Genomic DNA, 20091 nt, shown 5'->3' with positions numbered 1-20091 from the left:
GGATCTGGGAGCCAGGGGACCTCACTGCAGGACCTTGGCCTTAGTTTCCTCCTCTGTACAATGAGGAGATGGGCATGTCAGTCTCTGAAGACCTATCTCTTGTGGAGAGATTGGCTTGTTGGGGTTTTTCACCTTTGACAAAACCATTATCCAACAAGTGACATGTGATGTAGAAAAATTAGCAAATGCATTCCTGTTCCTGCTGGCACTCCTCAGGCCATGTCCCTCACCCCAGCCTCCTGTGCTGGTATACACCAGCACACGTGTGGATGTGCAGCACACATACTTATCTGCTGGAGACAACCAGGAGTTCTGTGCCCGGGAGCTCCAAACCCAAGGTCGCTCTGATCACCTTGAGGCCAGCCTTGCCCACTGCCGGGTACTGGCTGGGAACAGGTTTCCATTTGTCCCAGAGGAGGTGACCTGCCTTCTCTGGCCTGACCTAGCTACTGCCTTTCCTTACCTCTGGGCCGCTGATCTGGGGCTCACATTCCCTGGGGCTGGGATCCAGTGTGGCCAAGCCTTCCCTAGGTTTTGTTTTTGTTTTGTTTTATTTGTTTTTATTTTTTTTTTGAGACAGAGTGTCACTTTACTGCCCAGGCTGGAGTGCAGTGGCATGATCTCAGCTCACTGCAACCTCTACCTCCCGGGTTCAAACGATTCTTCTGCCTCAGCCTCCCAAGTAGGTGGGATTACAGGTGCCCGCCACCACACCTAGCTAATTTTTGTATTTTAGTAGAAACGGGGTTTCACTTGTTGGCCAGGCTGGTCTTGAACTCCTGACCTCAGGTGATCTGCCCACCTCGGCCTCCCAAAGTGTTGAGATTACAGGCATGAGCCACCGTGCCTGGCCCTTCCCTGGGTTTTGGAAATGGAGGCTGGTCCAAGTGGCGAGGTCAGGGGGGAAGACCACTGGTCAAGCATGGGGTACCTGTCTCTTGGAGCCCTTACCTCCCTGTTTTCTCTGTCTTCATGTGTGTTTGTGTGTGGTGATCCTGGCACATTTATCCATCTCCACCTCTACCCTCTTCTGTCCACCTCTACCCTTTTCTCTCTCTTTGTCTCTTCTTCCCAACATGGCATACTGGAAAGGACCTGGGCTGCAACATCAGGCAGGCCTGGATTTATTCTTCCACCACTTACTGGCTGTGTGACCTTTTGGAAAGTCACTTTGCTTCTCTGAGCTTCGGTTTCTTCATCAGTAAAATCCCTTCTGGACCCGCATAGGGATAAAGTGAGCTAATGTAATTACAGAGGTAATCTGCGACATTGTCGGCCTCAGAAAAGGACTGTCCTTCTTCTAAGTGGAGGAGCCAAGATTCATACCTAGACACTGACCCTTAGTCTGGTGCTTTCTGCTTCATAAAGCTGCCTCTGCTGTAGGCTGCAGAAGCAGAATAGAGACTAGGAGCCCTTAGGCAGCTGGGAAAGGCCTGGCTGGCCTCACCTGGCTCCAAGGAACTTGTCCCGTGGAGGCTATGTGGGGTCGAGCCCCTGGCACCCCCTGGCCCTGCAGAATGGCCATGAGTCTGGGGCTGAGCCAGCGGCCTTCCTCTGGGGCCCCCGTGGCCCGGGTCCTATTTGCATGGGGGCTATAAATAGTCAGCACACCTTGCTTTTGTGCTGCTGCTTCACCCCCTCCTCCCTGCCATACACTCTGAGAGGTAGGGGGCAGACTCTGACTCTGCTGTGCAGGGCAGGGACTTGTGGCCCAGAGAGGCCCAGGACCTCTCTCAGGGTCACGCAGTGATGGAAGAAGATGTGGGGCTCTGGGTAGTACAAATAGGGACAGAGGCAGTGGCAGAACCTGGCCAGATCCCATGCCCTGGTTTTAGTCCTAGGAGGCTGGGTCTGACCCTATGGTTACTGCTGGTTAATCTTGGGGCAGCCCACGAAGACCATGGCTCCCCAGTTTTCATGGCACTGCAGCCTGGCAGTGCAGGTTTAGGGCTGGGTCCTGCTGTGTTTGTGGTTTTCCCGCCAGTGGCTTCGAACTGTGAGCAGCAGCTGCTCTGAGTGTGGCCTGAGAGAGCTGGAGGGCCACCCTCGGGTGGGCAGGTCCTGGGCTCTGCCTCACCTTCCTGGGGCTTCTCTGACTCACTGTCTCCTCCACCTTCCATGCAGTCCTGGGGTGGTCCCCACGCATACCTCCTGCTGGGCAGGCCAGGGGTAGGGGAAGCCATGGAGCCTGCGGGCTGTCAGGGCTGGGCCCCAAGGGTCGGTTGCTGGGAGGAGGACCTGGCTGGCCAGTGTTGGAGCATCTGGTGCTCCTGACTGAGTTGTATGTTCATGGAGACCTGGTTTCCCTTTCTGAGCAGTGGGGTCTGTAACCAGGACTGTCTTCCCAGGCTGCTGGGCAGGGGGAATGGATGTGGTGGGGGATGCGAGTGTGCTTTGTAAACTGTGAAGGGAGGTGCACAGTGAGGGATGGATACTGCAGTGAGAGGGGGTGATAGTGGTAAGAGGACCCCCCTCCCCGTGGCCTGTTGTGTTGATTGTGGCCCTCATCCTACATGAGTTCTCATTATCACCACAACCCTGAGCCAAGAGACTATTCCTCATCAGGAAATGGGGCTGAGGTTCAGAAAGGCCAAGGACCTGCACAGAGTCCACAGCCAAGGCACTGTTGGTGTCAGGGTGCAGCACCCAGGCGGCCTGGCCATCATTTTGCCACATATGCTGCCCTGAGCCTCTCTCCCCTAGGAGCCCAGACCACCTGCAACACACTTGCTCCTCCTTTATCCCTGCGCCCCTGTCCCCTCAACCCTCATCATCCTCCGAGGCACTCAGAAGTTGCTTACTGCCCCAGCTGGGTCTCCAGGTTTTCCTAACAGCAGAGCTGCATCTGCTGGGATCAGGCCCTGGAAGTGTGGACCCAGACCTGCCAATCATTCCAGACCCAGGGAGCACTCACCTGGGTGCTGGATCTCTTGGACCCTCAGGGCCAAGCCAGGCAGCAAGAGGGGCAAGATGTCCATCTTGCTTACGGGTTTGGGATGCTCACCCAGACTCCTGCACATGTGCAAGGCCAGGCCCACGCAGCTTGCTATTCACTCCAGTATTAACTGAGTGCCCACCATGTGCCACCCACTCCCATGGCTGCATATAATCACATTCCTATAGACTCGTGCAACCTCACACACACCGATTCATGCATGCTGCAGCCTGGGGAGCAGCCAGCATCAGCCACCAGCTGGCCCTCTCTCCCTGGCCCACCAAGAGGTCAAGGGCAGCTGGCCTGGCACACAGGACACCTGCTGGTGTCAAGCTGAAGGCTTCTGGACTTGGGCTCAGGTGTGAGCTTGCACACCCACTCTCACATCACTGAGTAGGAGCCAGGGCCGGGCAGGGGATGTGGTGGGGTCTGCCCTGCCTGGGTCCTGCTCTCCACTCTGGCAGCTACTGGCCTCAGGGCTGCCTGGACTCACTGGGCTGGGCTGCAGGGTGAGGTCAGCATTTGCTGTGAGCTCGTCTGAGCTGGGAGCTCCCAGCAGAGCTGGCCGCTGCTCTGGCCACCTTGTGCAGGAGCTGGAGGAAGTCATCTGGGGCTGGGCAGCTGTTGTGTGTGCATGCACACGTGTGTGTCTGAGTGTGCCCCTGTGTGCTGGCTTATGTTCAGGATGGAGTGAATACACGTGCATGTGCACAAAATCGAGTGAGTGCTCCCTCAACCAAGGCTATGGAGCAGCCTTGTGGGGCCTGGGCAGGAGCTAGTGTGGACATAGGTGCTTGCACACCTGAGTGTTCTTCACAAGTGGCAACCTGCGGAGCCCCTTGGGGTCACTTACTGTAGTGAACATTAACTTAGAGAATGGTGAGAAACCCAGGAGTGTGGGAAGCTGCTGTGTATGAATCTGCAAGGCACATTCAGCATTACATTCAACATTAAAATACAATTTGGGTTTTTTTGTTTGTTTTTTTCTGAGGCAGAGTCTCGCTCTGTTGTCCAGGCTGGAGTGCAATGACGCAGTCTCAGCTCACTGCAACCTCTGCCTCCCAGGTTCCAGCCATTCTCCTGCCCTCAGCCTCCCAAGTAGCTGGGATTATAGGCATGCGCCACCACGCCTGGCTAGTTTTTGTATCTTTAGTAGAGATGCAGTTTCACTATGTTGGCCAGGCTGGTCTTGAACTCCTGACCTCAGGTGACCTGCCCGCCTTGGCCTCCCAAAGTGCTGAGATTACAGGCATGAGCCACGGTGCCTGGGCAGTTTGAGTTTTTTTTTTTTTAAGAGACAGGGTCTCACTCTGCCGCCCATGCTGGAGTGCACTGGCACAATCATGGCACACCACTGCCTTGAACTCTTAGCCTCAAGTGATCCTCTTACCTTGGCCTCCTGAAGTATCGAGATTATGGGAGTGAGCCACCATGCCAACCTGTTTTATATTTGGGGAAATAATTAGTTTGAAGGTGCAGGCAACCTTCCAGGCAAGCAAGAGGCACTTGACCCCAAGGGGTCAAGTTAGAAGGGTCAGGCACACTCATGTAGGCAGAGCCTCTCACTGCCCTGATCCCTGAACAAAGTGGATGCCAAGTTAGTGGAATGTCAGCTTTTGGTTCTGATTCTGCCTTAGGGTTTTGGTTTCCCCATCTGAAAAGTGGGGGTGTTTATCTTGGCACTGCTTGTCTGCCTGGGTAGTTATGAAGAAAAAATCCCAAACTTAGAAAATTATGAAGGGCTGCATGGGGCAGAATGGGAGAAAGAGGCAATACTGTCCTGTCCCCTTACCAGGTGACAATGGCACATACCAGGTGTCTGGCATGGAGCAGGTGCCCAGCAATAGGGTACTTAGGGAGTCACTAAGTGACTCCCCAAATGAATATCTTGGGGTGACAGATGCAAATGCCACCAGGGCCCAGGTAGGTTTTGAGGAGGAGTGAAGAGAGTGTCCCTGGCCTGGGGTAGACTGATGGAGGGCAGCCATCCCAGTGCTGGCTGGCTGTTGCCCAGTGGGCCCAACATCACATTTTCCAGTTTTACCAGAGACGCCGCAAATCCAGACTTACATAAACCTCTCAATTTTTTTCTTTTTCTTTTTTTTTTGAGACAGAGTTTGGCTCTTGTCACCCAGGCTGGAGTGTAGTGGTGCGATCTCGGCCCACTGCAACCTCCGCTTCCCGGGTTCAAGTGATTCTCCTGCCTCAGCCTCCCGAGTAGCTGGAATTATAGGCATGTACCACCACACCCAGCTAATTTTTAGTAGAGATGGCTTTTCACCATGTTGGTCAGGCTGGTCTCAAACTCCTGACCTCAGGCCATCTGCCTACCTTGGCCTCCCAAAGTGCTGGGATTACAGGCGTGAGCCACCGTGCTTGGCAAACCTCTCAGTTTTTAACACTGGCAACTGAGACTAGTGTGTGTATGCATCATGTGGGCCAAGCCCAATCATGGGAGAGCCCTGGGGGAGTGGGTCCCTGAGTGTTGCCCGTGACTGTTCCCGCTAGTCCTACCCGGCCGCCTGGCATCACCCCTCTGTGTGCACAGCCCCACTGCAGGCCCCACCATGGCGCCGTTCCTGCGCATCGCCTTCAACTCCTATGAGCTGGGCTCCCTGCAGGCTGAGGAGGAGGCGAACCAGCCCTTCTGTGCTGTGAAGATGAAGGAGGCGCTCAGCACAGGTAGGCCTGGAGGCTGGTCTCTGGAGAGGGGCTGGGAATCTGGGCCCAGCTGGAGGGACCGGAGGGGGTCTGGCCTTGTTCCCTGCAACCTCTGAAGGATTCTGCTCTTCCTCATCCTTGACTCCCTGCCCCACTCAGCTATGAAGGCAGAGGCCGCTGAGTCTCTATAGGGCTGCAAACACTGGCCAAATTGAGCCCTCCTTGGAAGGCTTGGAGTTTCTGGTTCCTCCTTCACTGGTTGTTTTACCCAGCAATTTTTACATGTCCATCTGTGCCAGGGCCTGTTCTGGGCACTGAGGATACTGTCATGCTCCAGGACTAACCTGGCCCTGCCCTCATGGGGTTCATAGTCAGGTGGGGAAACCAGGCACATCAAAAAGCAGTGAGTCCTGCAATAGGGAAGCCCAGAGAAGGCACCTTCTGAACCTGAGGTCAGGGAGGACTTCCTGGAGGAAGCACATACCTCACATCATTCCCTCTTGCTTTTGCCCTGGCCTGGTGAACCCCTAGTTGTTCCTCAGGTCTCAGCTGAACTGTTCCTTCCTCTAGGAAATCTTCCCTGACCCTTAGGCTTGACCCTGTGGCCACTTGACCATAGGCAAGTCTAGCACTACCAGCCTTGCCCACTTCAGTCTCATCACAGCTGTGACTTAACAGTTACTTGAGGAAGGAGTTGGTGTATTCACCACCCGGACCTGGGGATCCAGGAGGACAGGCCCTGGATGTAGCTTTTCTTTCAGCTGTGTTCCATGCCTCGAATATTATGGCTGGCATGCAGGAGCTGTCAGCCCATGTTCCCTGAGTGAATGCATAAGGGCAGGCGACATTTAAATGGAGCTGGAGCAAGAGGGTCAGAGGAAGAGGGAACAGCAGGAACAAAGGCGTGGAGGGAGGACCTAGCAGGGTTCCCGAGGTAGTTCTGTGCTCTAGAGGACACTGGGGGACCACAGCACGCCCTCAAGGCAGGACAGTCGGGCAGATTCTGCCAGGGGAAGGCCATGGAGGTCTAGGAGGGAGGGACAGAGGGGCCATGGCCCAAGCTTCCCTGCCTGGCCTCGTTGCAGAGCGTGGGAAAACACTGGTGCAGAAGAAGCCAACCATGTATCCTGAGTGGAAGTCGACGTTCGATGCCCACATCTACGAGGGGCGCGTCATCCAGATCGTGCTAATGCGGGCAGCAGAGGAGCCGGTGTCTGAGGTGACCGTGGGTGTGTCAGTGCTGGCCGAGCGCTGCAAGAAGAACAACGGCAAGGCTGAGTTCTGGGTGAGGGGCGCACAAGCCATGCTGTGTGAGAGTGTGTGTGTGTGCGCGCGCGTGCATGCATACGCGGGCTTGGTCATTGAGCACAGCTGAAGGGCACTGGGCCCTGTGCTGGCCACCAGTCCAGCCCCGCGGCCAACGTGGCCTGGGTGTGAATCCTGGCTCTGCAATTCACCAGATTCCCAGCCTCTCTGAGCTTCTGCTTCCGCATCTGTTAAGGGAAGACGCTACTAAATGTGCCTACCTCAGGGTCAGTTGTTCAAATGAAAGGAGCAGCTGGATGTACAGGGCTTATTGCAGAACCTGACACATAGCAGGTGCTAAAGATGGCCAACTTCCTTGTTGTGACTACTTTTTCCTTTTTAATTTTGGAAAGGTAGGATATGCACATAGTAAAACATTTTTAACTGCATGAAAGGGTGTGTCCCTGCCCCAACACCAAGCCACCAGGCCTCCTTGCCAGAGGCACCCATTATTCCAGTTCTTTTTGGAATCTTCGCTTATATTCTAGGCCTTGGCAGCCATTGAGGGGGCAACATAGTGATCTTTAACAGCAAGGAGGTGTGGGAGAAGGGGAGGCTGACGGTCTCATCTACTTACCTGCTAAAATGGAGACTCTGCACAAGCATGTGGCCACCTGGCCATGTGCAGCTGTGTGTTCTGGGTGGCCACAGGATGCCAGTGCTGACAGAAGTTCCCTGGGGTTACATGTGGGATGTAACCAAGATGTCTCCACTAGGAAAGGCCCTGTGACCATTGGAGGCTGTGATCAACCTCCTGAGAGGGGTGAGGGGGCTGGGATGGGAGAGAGGTTGACACAGGGCTGTATTGACCCTTGGCCAGTCAGGCAGGGACACAGAGGGGCCTCTGGCTGTGCTGTCTCCACTCCCCCAAGGGAGGATATCAGTCACCAGGTCTAGGTCTTGGGGGAGGTGAGGGGATAGAGGCTCAGGCCCTCGGCACAGAGGGAGGAGCAGCGTGTGTGCACGAGGATGAGTGTGTCTGTCTCTCTCCGCATGTGCACACGGGTAGGGGCCTCCGTTCTAAGATCCTTGCTAAGGGGGCTGCAGTGGGTAGGGGTGGGGAATTTCCCTTCCCGCTCTGTTCCCCAGCTATGTGTCTGGGCTGGGTGTGGGCTGGACCCTTTCACTTCCCTAAATGTAATAATACCCCTGGGTACAGGGTGGGGGTGGGGCTCAGGGGTGGGGCTCAGGCAGGGCCCTGCCCACACTGGGCAGACAAGTATCTGGCTAGGCCTTGGGGGGCTGCCTTGGCCTTGGGGGACCAGCCATGGGGGTGGGTTCTGAGTTTGGCCTGGCCCAGGCCGCCCTCACTGACCTTGTTCTCCCCCGGCCTCTGGCCCCCAACAGCTGGACCTGCAGCCTCAGGCCAAGGTGTTGATGTCTGTTCAGTATTTCCTGGAGGACGTGGGTAAGAACTTGCTGGGGGTGGAGGGCTGCCTTGCCGGGTTCAGAGGCAGAGCCAGCACTGAGGCGTAGGGAAGCTGCTCCCTTCGACGGAGCTGTCCAGGACCACCCTGGGAGGGACTGCAGGGGTGCCACCCCTCCCAGATACCAGGGCTGATTTCCCTACTCCATGGTCTCCAGATTGCAAACAGTCTATGCGCAGTGAGGACGAGGCCAAGTTCCCAACGATGAACCGCCGCGGAGCCATCAAACAGGCCAAAATCCACTACATCAAGAACCATGAGTTTATCGCCACCTTCTTTGGGCAACCCACCTTCTGTTCTGTGTGCAAAGACTTTGTCTGGTGAGAACTGGCCATGCCCGCTGGTGGTGGTGCAGGGTAGTGGGGGCCAATCCTGGTCCCCCCTCACTCACTTTGCCTGGGTTTTGCCTTTCAGGGGCCTCAACAAGCAAGGCTACAAATGCAGGCGTAAGTGTCTCCACAGGCCAGTTTGTACGTATGTACCCGTGTGTGCTCACGTGCGCCAGTGCCTGTGTGCGCTCAGAGAGTGTATGCATGTGAGTTTTCCCAGTGTAGATATAGCAGTTGAGTTCAGTGAGTGCTGGGGCTGGCTTGCTGCTGCTCTGGAAAACCAGTTCTGCGCATCTCTTCCCAGCTCCGCATTCAGTGACAGGGAGTTGGTGGATGGCAATTGGGCACAGTAGAATATTCACGCAGAAACCAGCCCAGGCCATGCACCAGGCCTCTTTTCCCCGGAGAGGCAGTGATAGGCCTTTTACTAGCACACGGTGGCTGCATGTGCTTCTGTGTAGATGTGGGTGTCTCTGAGTACACAGGTGTGAGCACACTCTGTCCCTGAGGGTGCATACACGAGGCCCCGCAGGCTGGAGCCAGACTGCCTGGGTTTGAATCCCAGCTCTACCACTTCCTAGCTATAGGGCCTTAGGCAAAGTTACTTAACCTCTCTGTGCCTCAGTTTCCTCATCTATAATTTTTTTTTGAGACTGAGTCTTATTCCGTTGCCCAAGCTAGAGTGCAGTTGTGCGATCTCAGCTCATTGTAACCTCCCTCTCCAAGGTTCAAGTGATTCTCTTGCCTTAGCCTCCTGAGTAGCTGGGATTACAGGCGTGCACCACCATGCCTGGCTAATTTTTGTATTTTTAGTAGAAATGGGGGCTTTGTCATGTTGGCCAGGCTGGTCTCAAACTCCTGACCTCAAGTGACTCACCCACCTCAGCCTCCCAAAGTGCTAGGATTATAGGCGTGAGCCATCGTGCCTGGCCCTCATCTATAAATTAGATATAACTATAATGTATAATAGGGTCATTGTGAAGATCAAATGGAATAAGATATGTAAAGCTGTATTTTAAGTGCCTTGCATTGGTAGCCGTTCTGTGTAAGAAGTCTGTTATCATTATTACACATGCTTTGTGTGTATGTACAGGTGTCTGTTTTGAGGCGTGTCCATGTGCATGTGTAAGAGAGGGCATTTAGGAGCTGTTTGCTATCCCAGGGCTTGGAAGAACTGCCCCCGCTTCTCATATTGCGATGCCCTGTGCCCCCTAACTTCTGCCCACCTCCCTGCCCGCTAGGACTCCTTCTTTCTAAGCCCCTGCAGATTGGCCTGTCCTCTCCGCCCCGTCCTCTCCAGGCTCCTCCTTCGAGGGCTGGCGGGAGGAAGACTCAAGCGCTGGGCCTCTGCGGGGTGAGGGTGTGGGCGGTCAGGAGGCTTTGTGTAGAGGGCTGGACTGGTCGGCAGGCACCAGCTCATAGACTCTGCCCCTCCCGGTGCTTTCCCTTCCCCCTCCTGGGCCTGTGCCTCTTCAAGAATGTAACGCTGCCATCCACAAGAAATGCATCGACAAGATCATCGGCAGATGCACTGGCACCGCGGCCAACAGCCGGGACACTATAGTGAGCCTGGGTCCGGGGCAGGGCTGGGGATCTGGGGGCTTGGCCAGATGGGAGGGATTTGCACCCTCTCCCCACCCTCCCTGGGAAGCTTACCCTCCCTCCCCATTTTTCTTAGTCTTTCCTTGCCTCTCCCAGTGGAGCTCTCTTGGGGTGTTGTTGTGCCCGGGGTTGGGGGAGAGCTAGGGGTTGAAGAAGGGGCTGGAGCTGACACGTGACCCTCAGCCTGTGATACCCCCACCTCCAGTTCCAGAAAGAACGCTTCAACATCGACATGCCACACCGCTTCAAGGTTCACAATTACATGAGCCCCACCTTCTGTGACCACTGCGGCAGCCTGCTCTGGGGACTGGTGAAGCAGGGATTAAAGTGTGAAGGTGCGTGCCACCCCACCCCTGGGCTGCAGGAGGGGCACTCCCAGCTAGTGCTGCTGTGAATTCCAGCCACCTCACGCCACCCTCGCCTCCTCACATGGAGACGGGCACCTCATTCAGGGACCTGATGAGGGTGAGGCCTTGGTGGACCCTCCCCACTGGCCTGACTGGCTCTGCCACTTACTTGCTGTGTGACCACAGGTGGGCAGCTCCACCCCTCTGAGCCATTTGGAGGAGAAAAGCAGGACCTAGAGAGTCCCTGTGAGGGGCCAGTGGGCAGAGAGTGCTGAAGCCAGGCCTGGTGCACACCGACAGGTGCCCAGACAGGCCTCCCCTGCCCTCTGCTTCACTTAGAGATGGAACAGAAGACCCTGGAGGGAAAGCAGCTTAAGTTGACCCAGATGTTCTTTAAAGGGTTTCGAATTAGGTCCCATGTCTTCTGGTTTTTCCTTTTTCTTTAAATCATGAAAGATTGGCTGGGCATGGTGGCTCACGCCTGTAATCCCAGCACTTTGGGAGGCCGAGGCGGGCAGATCATGAGGTCAGGAGATCGAGACCATCCTGGCTAACATGGTGAAACCCCGTCTCTAGTAAAAAAATACAAAAAAATTAGCTGGGTGTGGTGGCGGGCACCTGTAGTCCCAGCTGCTCAGGAGGCTGAGGCAGGAGAATGGCGTGAACCCGGGAGGCAGAGCTTGCAGTGAGCCAAAATCGTGCCACTGCACTCCAGCCTGGCTGACAGAGTGAGACTCTGTCTCAAAAACAACAACAACAACAAAAAAAAATCATGAAGGATTGAAGTGCTTGGCCAGGTGTGGTGGCTCACACCTGTAATCCCAGTACTTTGGGAGGCCGAGGCGGGTGGATCACCTGAGGTCGGGAGTTCGAGACCAGCCTGGCTAACATGGAGAAACCCCATCTCTACTAAAAATACAAAAGTAGCCGGATATGGTGGCGCATGCCTGTAATCCCAGCTATTCAGGGGCTGAGGCAGAAGAATCACTTGAACCCAGGAGGCAGAGGTTGCGGTGAGCCGAGATTGCACCATTGCACTCCAGCCTGGGCAACAAGAGGGAAACTCCATCTCAAAAAAAAAAAAAAAAGAGAGAGAGATTGAAGTATTTATGATGGCTTCGGATCAATGTTTTCCTAGAAACTGGAACCCAGCAGACCCCACTAAAGCCCTCCTTTCTCTTGCTCTCCTGCCCCTGTCCTACACTGCCCCCTGCCCTTGGCTGAGCTCCGAGACTGACAGCCCCGCTTCTCCCTCACCCCAGACTGCGGCATGAATGTGCACCATAAATGCCGGGAGAAGGTGGCCAACCTCTGCGGCATCAACCAGAAGCTCTTGGCTGAGGCCTTGAACCAAGTCACCCAGGTGGGCAGGTGCCATGGGGACCCTGGACACAGGGCAGTGGGGTCAGGGACAGTCAAGGCTTACAGCCACTGCTGGGAGCCACAGACAGCCAGGATATATTTAGACCCAGGACTCTACTTCGGGAAGATCCAACTCAAGAATTTAGGCAGCAGAGGGAGGGGGGCTTTTTTTCATGAGAAATTCATTATTCAGGCAGTTCTTTACTTGAGGGTGAACCTGGGGACCACAGGATTGGGTGTTGGAACACTTTGAACTAAGACTTTGGGTGTGGACGTTTGTATGTGGGTGGGGCTTGAGGGATGCCACAAAACCTAAAGGTAAAATTTTAGAATCAATCAGAAATGAAGCTAAATAGTCAAATAAAATCTATCGAGTGAGCGGTTGGGAAGGTAGGGTTCCGGTTACAAAACTTCTGTTTGTAATCAGAGCCTTTCAGACCACCGAGGCTTCTCTGGGCTCCTGGAAGAGTGTGTGTGTGTACACGCAGCCCGAGTAGGGGGCCTGGGCTGTGCCCCTGTTGTCTACTCTTGGTGTTAAGGGTGGAGTTATACTTGAGGGTCTTCCTTCTGGGCTGGGAGTTCTGATAATGGTCTGATCATCTGGCCCCCCACCCCTGCTCCCTCCCCAGAGAGCCTCCCGGAGATCAGACTCGGCCTCCTCAGAGCCTGTTGGGATATATCAGGGTTTCGAGAAGAAGACCGGAGTTGCCGGGGAGGACTCGCAAGGTGAAGCTAGGTCCATTGCCCCTCTTACAGTTTTTATTCCCCCTGAGGCCAAAGAAAGGGGACAGTCCTCCCTTCCATTGTCAAGTGAGACATGGAAGGAACCACCGGCCCTGGGGAGCGAGCCCCTTCCTCTCTGAGGCCCCTCCCCCCAGCCTACCCCAGGCTCCAGGGGAGGGGAGTTGTGTAGACTGAGACCCCGATCTGAGGAGGTGCCATCTCTCGGGCAGACAACAGTGGGACCTACGGCAAGATCTGGGAGGGCAGCAGCAAATGCAACATCAACAACTTCATCTTCCACAAGGTCCTGGGCAAAGGCAGCTTCGGGAAGGTGAGGGCTGTGAGCCGGGTACCTGCTTCCCACCCCACCCTGGCTTCTTCCTGCTTAGGTGGCTGAGGCGGGAGTCCGTGAATCAGGCTGTGGCCCCTGCCCCGTCCTCACCTGCTCAGCACCCGTGTCTCCCCATCAGGTGCTGCTTGGAGAGCTGAAGGGCAGAGGAGAGTACTTTGCCATCAAGGCCCTCAAGAAGGATGTGGTCCTGATCGACGACGATGTGGAATGCACCATGGTTGAGAAGCGGGTGCTGACACTCGCCGCAGAGAATCCCTTTCTCACCCACCTCATCTGTACCTTCCAGACCAAGGTGCCTGGGCCTCCCGCCATCACCGCCCCATGCCACAGCCATGTCCCACAGCCCCTCAGCCCCCCTCAGTCAGGGCTGTGTCTCCCCCTCAGGCCACTTAAGGCAGGGCCATGCTTTCCCTCCTCATGCCTCCCAGGGCAGAGTTGTCCCCCTCAGCCAGGGCCTGTCCCTGCTGTTTCCTGTTGGGTCTTGGCCCCAGTGGCCCTCAGTGAGGGAGCCTCGTGCCTATTCCTCACCCCTGCTCACCACCCTCCCCACCCCAGGACCACCTGTTCTTTGTGATGGAGTTCCTCAACGGGGGGGACCTGATGTACCACATCCAGGACAAAGGCCGCTTTGAACTCTACCGTGCCACGTACGTAAGGGCCATGGTGGGGAAGGGCCCAGTGTGCAGGAAGGGCCACTGGCTCAGAGCCCACTGCCAGTCTGCCCTCCATGCCTTCTTCCCTCTCCCTAGAAAAGCCAGCCTGGGCTAGAGCAGCAGCTGGGGAGATGTGGGGGTAGCCTGGGTCCACATCACACAGGAAGCCATGAGTGGCAAGTGAGCTGCGGCTGGGGGCACAGCGCAAATACTCTGGCTCCTGGCCCCTCTGTGGGCCACAGCCAGGGCAGCCTTGCAAATGGTGGTCCTGCATGACACAGGACACAGGACCCTGGTGCGTGGCCCCCAGACCTGCTTTTCCCCATTCACATGCCCCTTACCCCAAACTAACCGTGTGTGTGTGTGTGTATGCATGCAAACACATACGTACGTGCATATAAATGCATACACTCTTAGAGAACTGGCTCACTGAGAGCTTTCCCTTCAGAACTTTCTGCCTGGGCTGCCAGCCCCCACTTGCCTGATGCAAGATGTACTTGATCATGCTCAGGTTGTCCGTGGAGTTATTTGCAGCATTTCTTGCCCCTGGAAGTGGGGTTGAAGGCCCGAGGAGAAGCAGAGGCTGCTTGGCAGAGATCCCGGAACACTTTGTCCTTCTCTCTTGCCCAGGTTTTATGCCGCTGAGATAATGTGTGGACTGCAGTTTCTACACAGCAAGGGCATCATTTACAGGTGCGGGGGTTAGGGCAGCGGGGGCTCTCGGGAGGGGAGGCTCCAGCCCCATCATATCTTCTGAAATGCTCCAAGCAGGATCCCCCCAACTCCAGTTCCTTCTCTGCTGGAAATCAATTTTTAGCTGGGTATTTGCCTATGCCTTCCACCCTGGTCTTAGCATTCCTGTGGCCACCATTTGAGGCTGGCTCAGCTCCAGGGACTAGGAACTCACTGCCCATATTTGACACCATCGTCCCACCCATCCTTGGAGCCATCAGTCTCGCTCTGAAGCCCCATCGAGTCATCTAAGCTTCTGCCAGAAGGGACTGGTTCCATAAAGTCTCATCTAATAAGTTATGATTCCATCTTATGGTGGGAACTGTACACCCACCAAAAAGGCTGAGGTCAGGCTCTGTGTACTGATGTGGGATAATGCCAAGATATGTTGTTAAGTGGAAAAACAACCTGTGGGAGAGTGTATATCGAATATTAGCATTCAGGCTTTAAAATGTGGGAGGGAGGCTGAGCGCGATGGCTCACGCCTGTAATCCCAGCACTTTGGGAGGCCAAGGTGGGCAGATCACCTGAGGTCAGGAGTTTAAGACCAGCCTGACCAACATGGTGAAACCCTGTCTCTACTAAAAAGTACAAAAGTTAGTTGGGCATGGTGGTGGATGCCTGTAATCTCAGCTACTCAGGAGGCTGAGGCAGGAGAATTGCTTGAATCCGGGAGGCGGAGGTTGCAGTGAGCTGAGATCATGCCACCGCACTCCAGCCTGTGTGACAGAATGAGACTGTGTCTCAAAAAAAAAAAAAAAAAAAGGTGGGAGCGAGCTGCATGCTGCCATATGCTTGTCCATGCCTAGAATTGCTCTAAGGAGAGCCTCATGATTGAGCTCAGTGGAAGGCAGACTTCGTACTGTTTGCCATTTCTAGTGCCCATATGCATTAAGTATCTACTCAAATGACTAATTACTAAATATAGACATGGTCTCTGCCTTTGGGAAGTAGACAAACCTGAACCTGGGGGTCACTTCTGCTGCTGACTGCTAGGGGACCCTGGGCAAGTGACATCACCTGTTTGAGCCCCATTTGGGCTTCAGGAAGTAGGGTAGTGTACGCCCAGCGTTTAGCACACAGTAGGGGACTTGCAAGAAGCACCTGTTTTTAGGATCTCTTTCTCCTTCGCTTCCTTTTCTGTTTCTCATTCCCTTGTACCCTTGGGGACAGTCCTGGACTAATATGGCTGAAAATTAGGACATGGGGGGCAGGGTTGGGAAGGAGAAGAAATGTCCCCTGCTGACTCTTACCTGTCCCCTGTCCTCAGGGACCTCAAACTGGACAATGTGCTGCTGGACCGGGATGGCCACATCAAGATTGCCGACTTTGGGATGTGCAAAGAGAACATATTCGGGGAGAACCGGGCCAGCACCTTCTGCGGCACCCCTGACTATATCGCCCCTGAGGTGAGCCGATACCCTTCCAGCCCCCCGCTCAGTCAGGCACCTTGCCTCCCCACGGTGGGCCAGGGAAGGCTTCCCAAGGGCAGTGATGTCCAAGCCAAAGCCCATAGGCTGAGGCGGCCTGGCTAGGGTTCGTGCCCAGGGGCCCCTCTCAGCCTCAGCACCTCAGCTCCTGCTGACCTGCTGCTCCTCCCCAAGATCCTACAGGGCCTGAAGTACACATTCTCTGTGGACTGGTGGTCTTTCGGGGTCCTTCTGTACGAGATGCTGATTGGCCAGTCCCCCTTCCATGGTGATGATGAGGATGAACTCTTCGAGTCCATCCGTGTGGACACGCCACATTATCCCCGCTGGATCACCAAGGAGTCCAAGGACATCCTGGAGAAGGTAGAGGCCCTGGGCTGGGCTAGGCTGGGCTGGGCTGGGCTGGGGCGGGGGCTGGGCTGGGGCAGGGGCTGGCAGACACTGGGCTTCGGGTGAGGAGCTTCCTGTCTCTGGAATGGCAGCCTCAGTGGTGCCGCAGTCCTAACATACGGGGTATTGCTCTCTCACCATGTTCCCAGGAACTCCTGTCTGAGTCCTGTGCATAGAATCAGCCTGACATGGTGACTAAGGGCCCAGGGTCAGGAGACAGACAGACCCGAGGCCAAACGCTGGCTCTGCCTGGGACTAGTTGGTCACTTAACCTCTGAGTTTGTCTCCTTATCTGTAAAATGGGGCTATGAGCAGACTTGCCTCACAGAGTTGTTGGGAAGAAAATAGAAACATATGATGCTCAGCTGTGGGCCAGGCAGATAGTAAATACTCAATAAAAAGTCCCACCAGCAGAGTCGCGGATGTCCAGCCCAGACCCTGTGATCTCTGGGGGAACTGGGAGCACTGCAGGCCAGAGTGGCCTCCCTCAGCCCCACCGTTCCCCAGGCTGACTGGGGCTGGGGCAAGCCTGGCTTTGCATCCCTGGGCCTGCTGGGGATTTGCTGAAGCTCCAATTTCCCATGGCCCTCGGGTGCTAACCAGGGTCCCTGCTGGGTTGCAGCTCTTTGAAAGGGAACCAACCAAGAGGCTGGGAGTGACTGGAAACATCAAAATCCACCCCTTCTTCAAGACCATAAACTGGACTCTGCTGGAAAAGCGGAGGTTGGAGCCACCCTTCAGGCCCAAAGTGGTATGTGATCCTGCCCTGCGCTGCCTTCGGGCTGGGCTCCTCCTCCCCTGCCCTCCCTCTCTCCTGCATCATTCACACGCTTTCTACCTCTCCCTTCTTCCAGCAAGTCTACTTCCCCGATCTCCACAGCATGTTCAGTCACAGCCGCTGCCCTTGTATTCTCATCCTCTCCCTCCTGACTCAGTCATTCAGCACACACTGGGGACTGTGGATCCCACTGTATGCAGAGGACGCTGTTTTGGGAAATAGAGTTAAGACCTCACTTTATCGCTCCATTCAATCCATTTTCCAATACATATGGGGAATCCTGAGTCCCTGTTGAATGCAGAGCACAGTGCTGGGCTGCACAGCAGAGTAGGAGACGCAGTCCCAGAACTGGAGGAGCTCTCAGCTAGTTGGAGAGATAAGAAACTTGCACACCGATGACAATTTGTGATATGAGATGACAGTATAAGAGATGCCCCAGGACACATGATCAGTTGCTATTGAGTGGGTCTGTCAGCAGGAGCCCAGGTGGCAGAGAAGAGGGTGGGTCTGAGAGGCCCCCTTGGAAGAAGTGAGACAAGGGACAGCTGGGAGGCATTCCAGGTCGAAGAGGGGATGGTTCACTCACAGGCCCAGAAGCTACAGGGCCACCAAGGAACCAGCCTGAGAGCAGAGGCAGGTGGGGCCACTAAGATAGTTGGGGCTGTGTGGCCCCTCTGTGACCACAGTTCTTCCTTCCCACTCCGTTTATCTCCTTTGATTCCCCTCCTCCACCAGGGCACACAGTTCCCACTGGGCAGCCTGTGTAATGCGCCCCACATTTGTACTTTGAGGCTACAGAGCACTTCCCCTACACCAGGGACCTCAAACCCAGACGTGTCCTGGCTAAGCATGTAACTGACAGGCTAGGCCAGCTGCAAGAAAATCACACAGCCTGCTTTCGGTCTCACTTTTGATAGATTTCCTTCTCTGCACTAAGAAACACAAAGCAGGTGTGATGTACCCCTTGTCAGTGGGGCAGGGGCTATCCAGGGGGCTCTCAGCACCAAGAGTGGGCAGGAAGTGGGCCCAGGGCTTCTTTAATCTGCCAGTTTTCACAAGAAGCTGGAAATCTGGATTTTTATGCTGTATTGCTCAATTTTAAAATATAGGTTCAGGCCGGGCACAGTGGCCCACACCAGCACTTTGGGAGGCTGAGGCAGGCAGATTACCTGAGGTCAGGAGTTCGAGACTAGCCTGGCCAACATGGTGAAACCCCATCTCTACTACAAAAAATAAAAATTAGCCGGGTACGGTGGTGCATGCCTGTAATCCCAGCTACTCAGGAGGCTGAGGCAGGAGAATCGCTTGAACCCAGGAGGCAGAGGTTGCAGTGAGCCGAGAGCGTGCCACTGCACTCCAGCCTGGGCAAGAGAGTGAGACTCCATCTCTAAATAAATAAATAAATAAATAAAATATAGGTTCAAATTCCATTAAAACCCAGTACAAGCCAAAATGATTGTACTTGCCAGTTCAGTTTGGCTGAAGGGCCACCAGCTTGTGGTCTCTTTGTATTACCGTCCCATCATATCCTCAGGAGCAGAGAATCAGCAAATTTCTCCTGTAAACAGCCTGATAGTATATATTTTGGGCTTTTCAGGCTTGATGGTCTCAAAGCAGGCGTAGACAGTACGTCAACAAATGGGCATGGTTGTGTATTACAACAGCTTTATTTATGGAAAGTGAAATTTTGAATTTCACCTAATTTTCATGTCATGAAATATTTTTCTTTTGATTTTTTTTTCCAACCATTTAAAAATGTGAAAGCCATTCTTAGCTTGTGGTCCCCACAAAAACAAGTGGTGAGTGAGCCTCCCTGGGCTGTGATTTGGTGGCCCCTGAGCAGGAGGCTACCACCTCTCCTAACCCAGGCCCAGAGCTCCCTGGTCACTTTCCTCATCCTCTTAGGGAAATGGCAGCCCCCTTCCCATGGGGCTCCTTTCAGGCTGCTAGGGGAGGCTCCATCTTCTGTTCCGGGTGAGGACAGCTCTGGCCTGGCCCAGCCCTGCAGGGACTCCTGCCTGGGGTGTCCGGAGGGCCATTCCCTAGGTCCTGTTCGCTCACCCCTGCCCTCTGCTTGTAGAAGTCCCCCAGAGACTACAGCAACTTCGACCAGGAGTTCCTGAACGAGAAGGCGCGCCTCTCCTACAGCGACAAGAACCTCATTGACTCCATGGACCAGTCTGCATTCGCCGGCTTCTCCTTTGTGAACCCCAAATTCGAGCACCTCCTGGAAGATTGAGGTTCCTGGACAGAGCAGGCTAGCCCCGCCCTCCACCCACACCTGCCCGCTTCCCACGATAAGCACCAGTGGGACTGTGGTGACTTCTGCTGCTGGCCCCGCCCCTGCCCTCAGAGCGTCCTTGGCTCCTGTCTGGTTGGGCTGTCATGGTACTTCCTCTGTGAACTGTGTGTGAATCTGCTTTTCCTCTGCCCTCGGAGGGAAATTGTAAATCCTGTGTTTCATTACTTGAATGTAGTTATCTATTGAAAATATATATTATATATATAGACATATATATAATAGGCTGTATATATTGCTTAGTAGAGAAAAACTATGGGGAACTGGTGATATGTTGATCTTTTTCAAAAAAATATATATATGACAAAAAAAAAAAGGAGCACAAGCTGTTTGAACCACCAGGTTCTTTTATTTGTGTGTCTAAATAAACACCAAATGGTACCAACCTGGTTGTCAGGACAGGTTTGTCCCAGGAAGCTGGTGGCGGCCACTCCCACTTTTGGTAGCACTGGCCCGGAAGCTAACTGCTGGGCCTTCATGCAAATGTGTTTGTATTTATGGGTTTCCTCTGGCCCCAGGACCCTGGGCCTAAGGCAGACAGCTTTTCTGGGTGGCGACAGGGAGCCCCAGATGTCTCTGTGGGGTGATGGGACCAGCTGTAGCTGTTTCTGGAAGGGCAGAGAAGTAGAAGGCATGAGCAGAGGCTTTGAGGCTGGCCCCAGATGAGGGAGGAGGACAAGGGAGAGGAAGAAAATACAGCTCAGGCTTCAGGCATATCTGGATTTAAATCACAGAGTAGCCAAAGGATGTGGGCACGTCACTTGAT

At 54.6% G+C, this 20091-nt stretch overlaps 1 protein-coding gene across 2 annotated transcripts in view; it reads left to right on the top strand.

Annotated features, from left to right (window-relative positions):
- The window catches only part of PRKCD (protein kinase C delta), a 31158-nt gene extending 11448 nt beyond the window's left edge, over positions 1–19710 (top strand). For both annotated transcript variants that reach the window (XM_030811613.1, XM_030811614.1), the window contains 17 exons: positions 5484–5617; positions 6682–6881; positions 8249–8309; positions 8486–8648; positions 8743–8774; positions 10135–10220; positions 10465–10594; positions 11869–11969; positions 12598–12694; positions 12922–13022; positions 13162–13335; positions 13599–13690; positions 14327–14389; positions 15699–15837; positions 16033–16221; positions 16871–16999; positions 19107–19710. In XM_030811613.1, the coding sequence (XP_030667473.1) occupies positions 5503–5617; positions 6682–6881; positions 8249–8309; positions 8486–8648; positions 8743–8774; positions 10135–10220; positions 10465–10594; positions 11869–11969; positions 12598–12694; positions 12922–13022; positions 13162–13335; positions 13599–13690; positions 14327–14389; positions 15699–15837; positions 16033–16221; positions 16871–16999; positions 19107–19265 (2031 nt within the window). In that variant the 5' untranslated portion in view covers positions 5484–5502 and the 3' untranslated portion in view covers positions 19266–19710. The remainder of the gene's footprint in view (positions 1–5483; positions 5618–6681; positions 6882–8248; positions 8310–8485; positions 8649–8742; positions 8775–10134; positions 10221–10464; positions 10595–11868; positions 11970–12597; positions 12695–12921; positions 13023–13161; positions 13336–13598; positions 13691–14326; positions 14390–15698; positions 15838–16032; positions 16222–16870; positions 17000–19106) is intronic.
- The last annotated feature ends 381 nt before the right edge of the window (positions 19711–20091 follow it).

The sequence above is a fragment of the Nomascus leucogenys genome, chromosome 4 (assembly GCF_006542625.1).
Source record: "Nomascus leucogenys isolate Asia chromosome 4, Asia_NLE_v1, whole genome shotgun sequence".
In the NCBI taxonomy this organism is placed as follows: domain Eukaryota; kingdom Metazoa; phylum Chordata; class Mammalia; order Primates; family Hylobatidae; genus Nomascus; species Nomascus leucogenys.
Note: the sequence above shows the minus strand (reverse complement) of the source record. Positions and strands in the feature narration are given on the sequence as shown.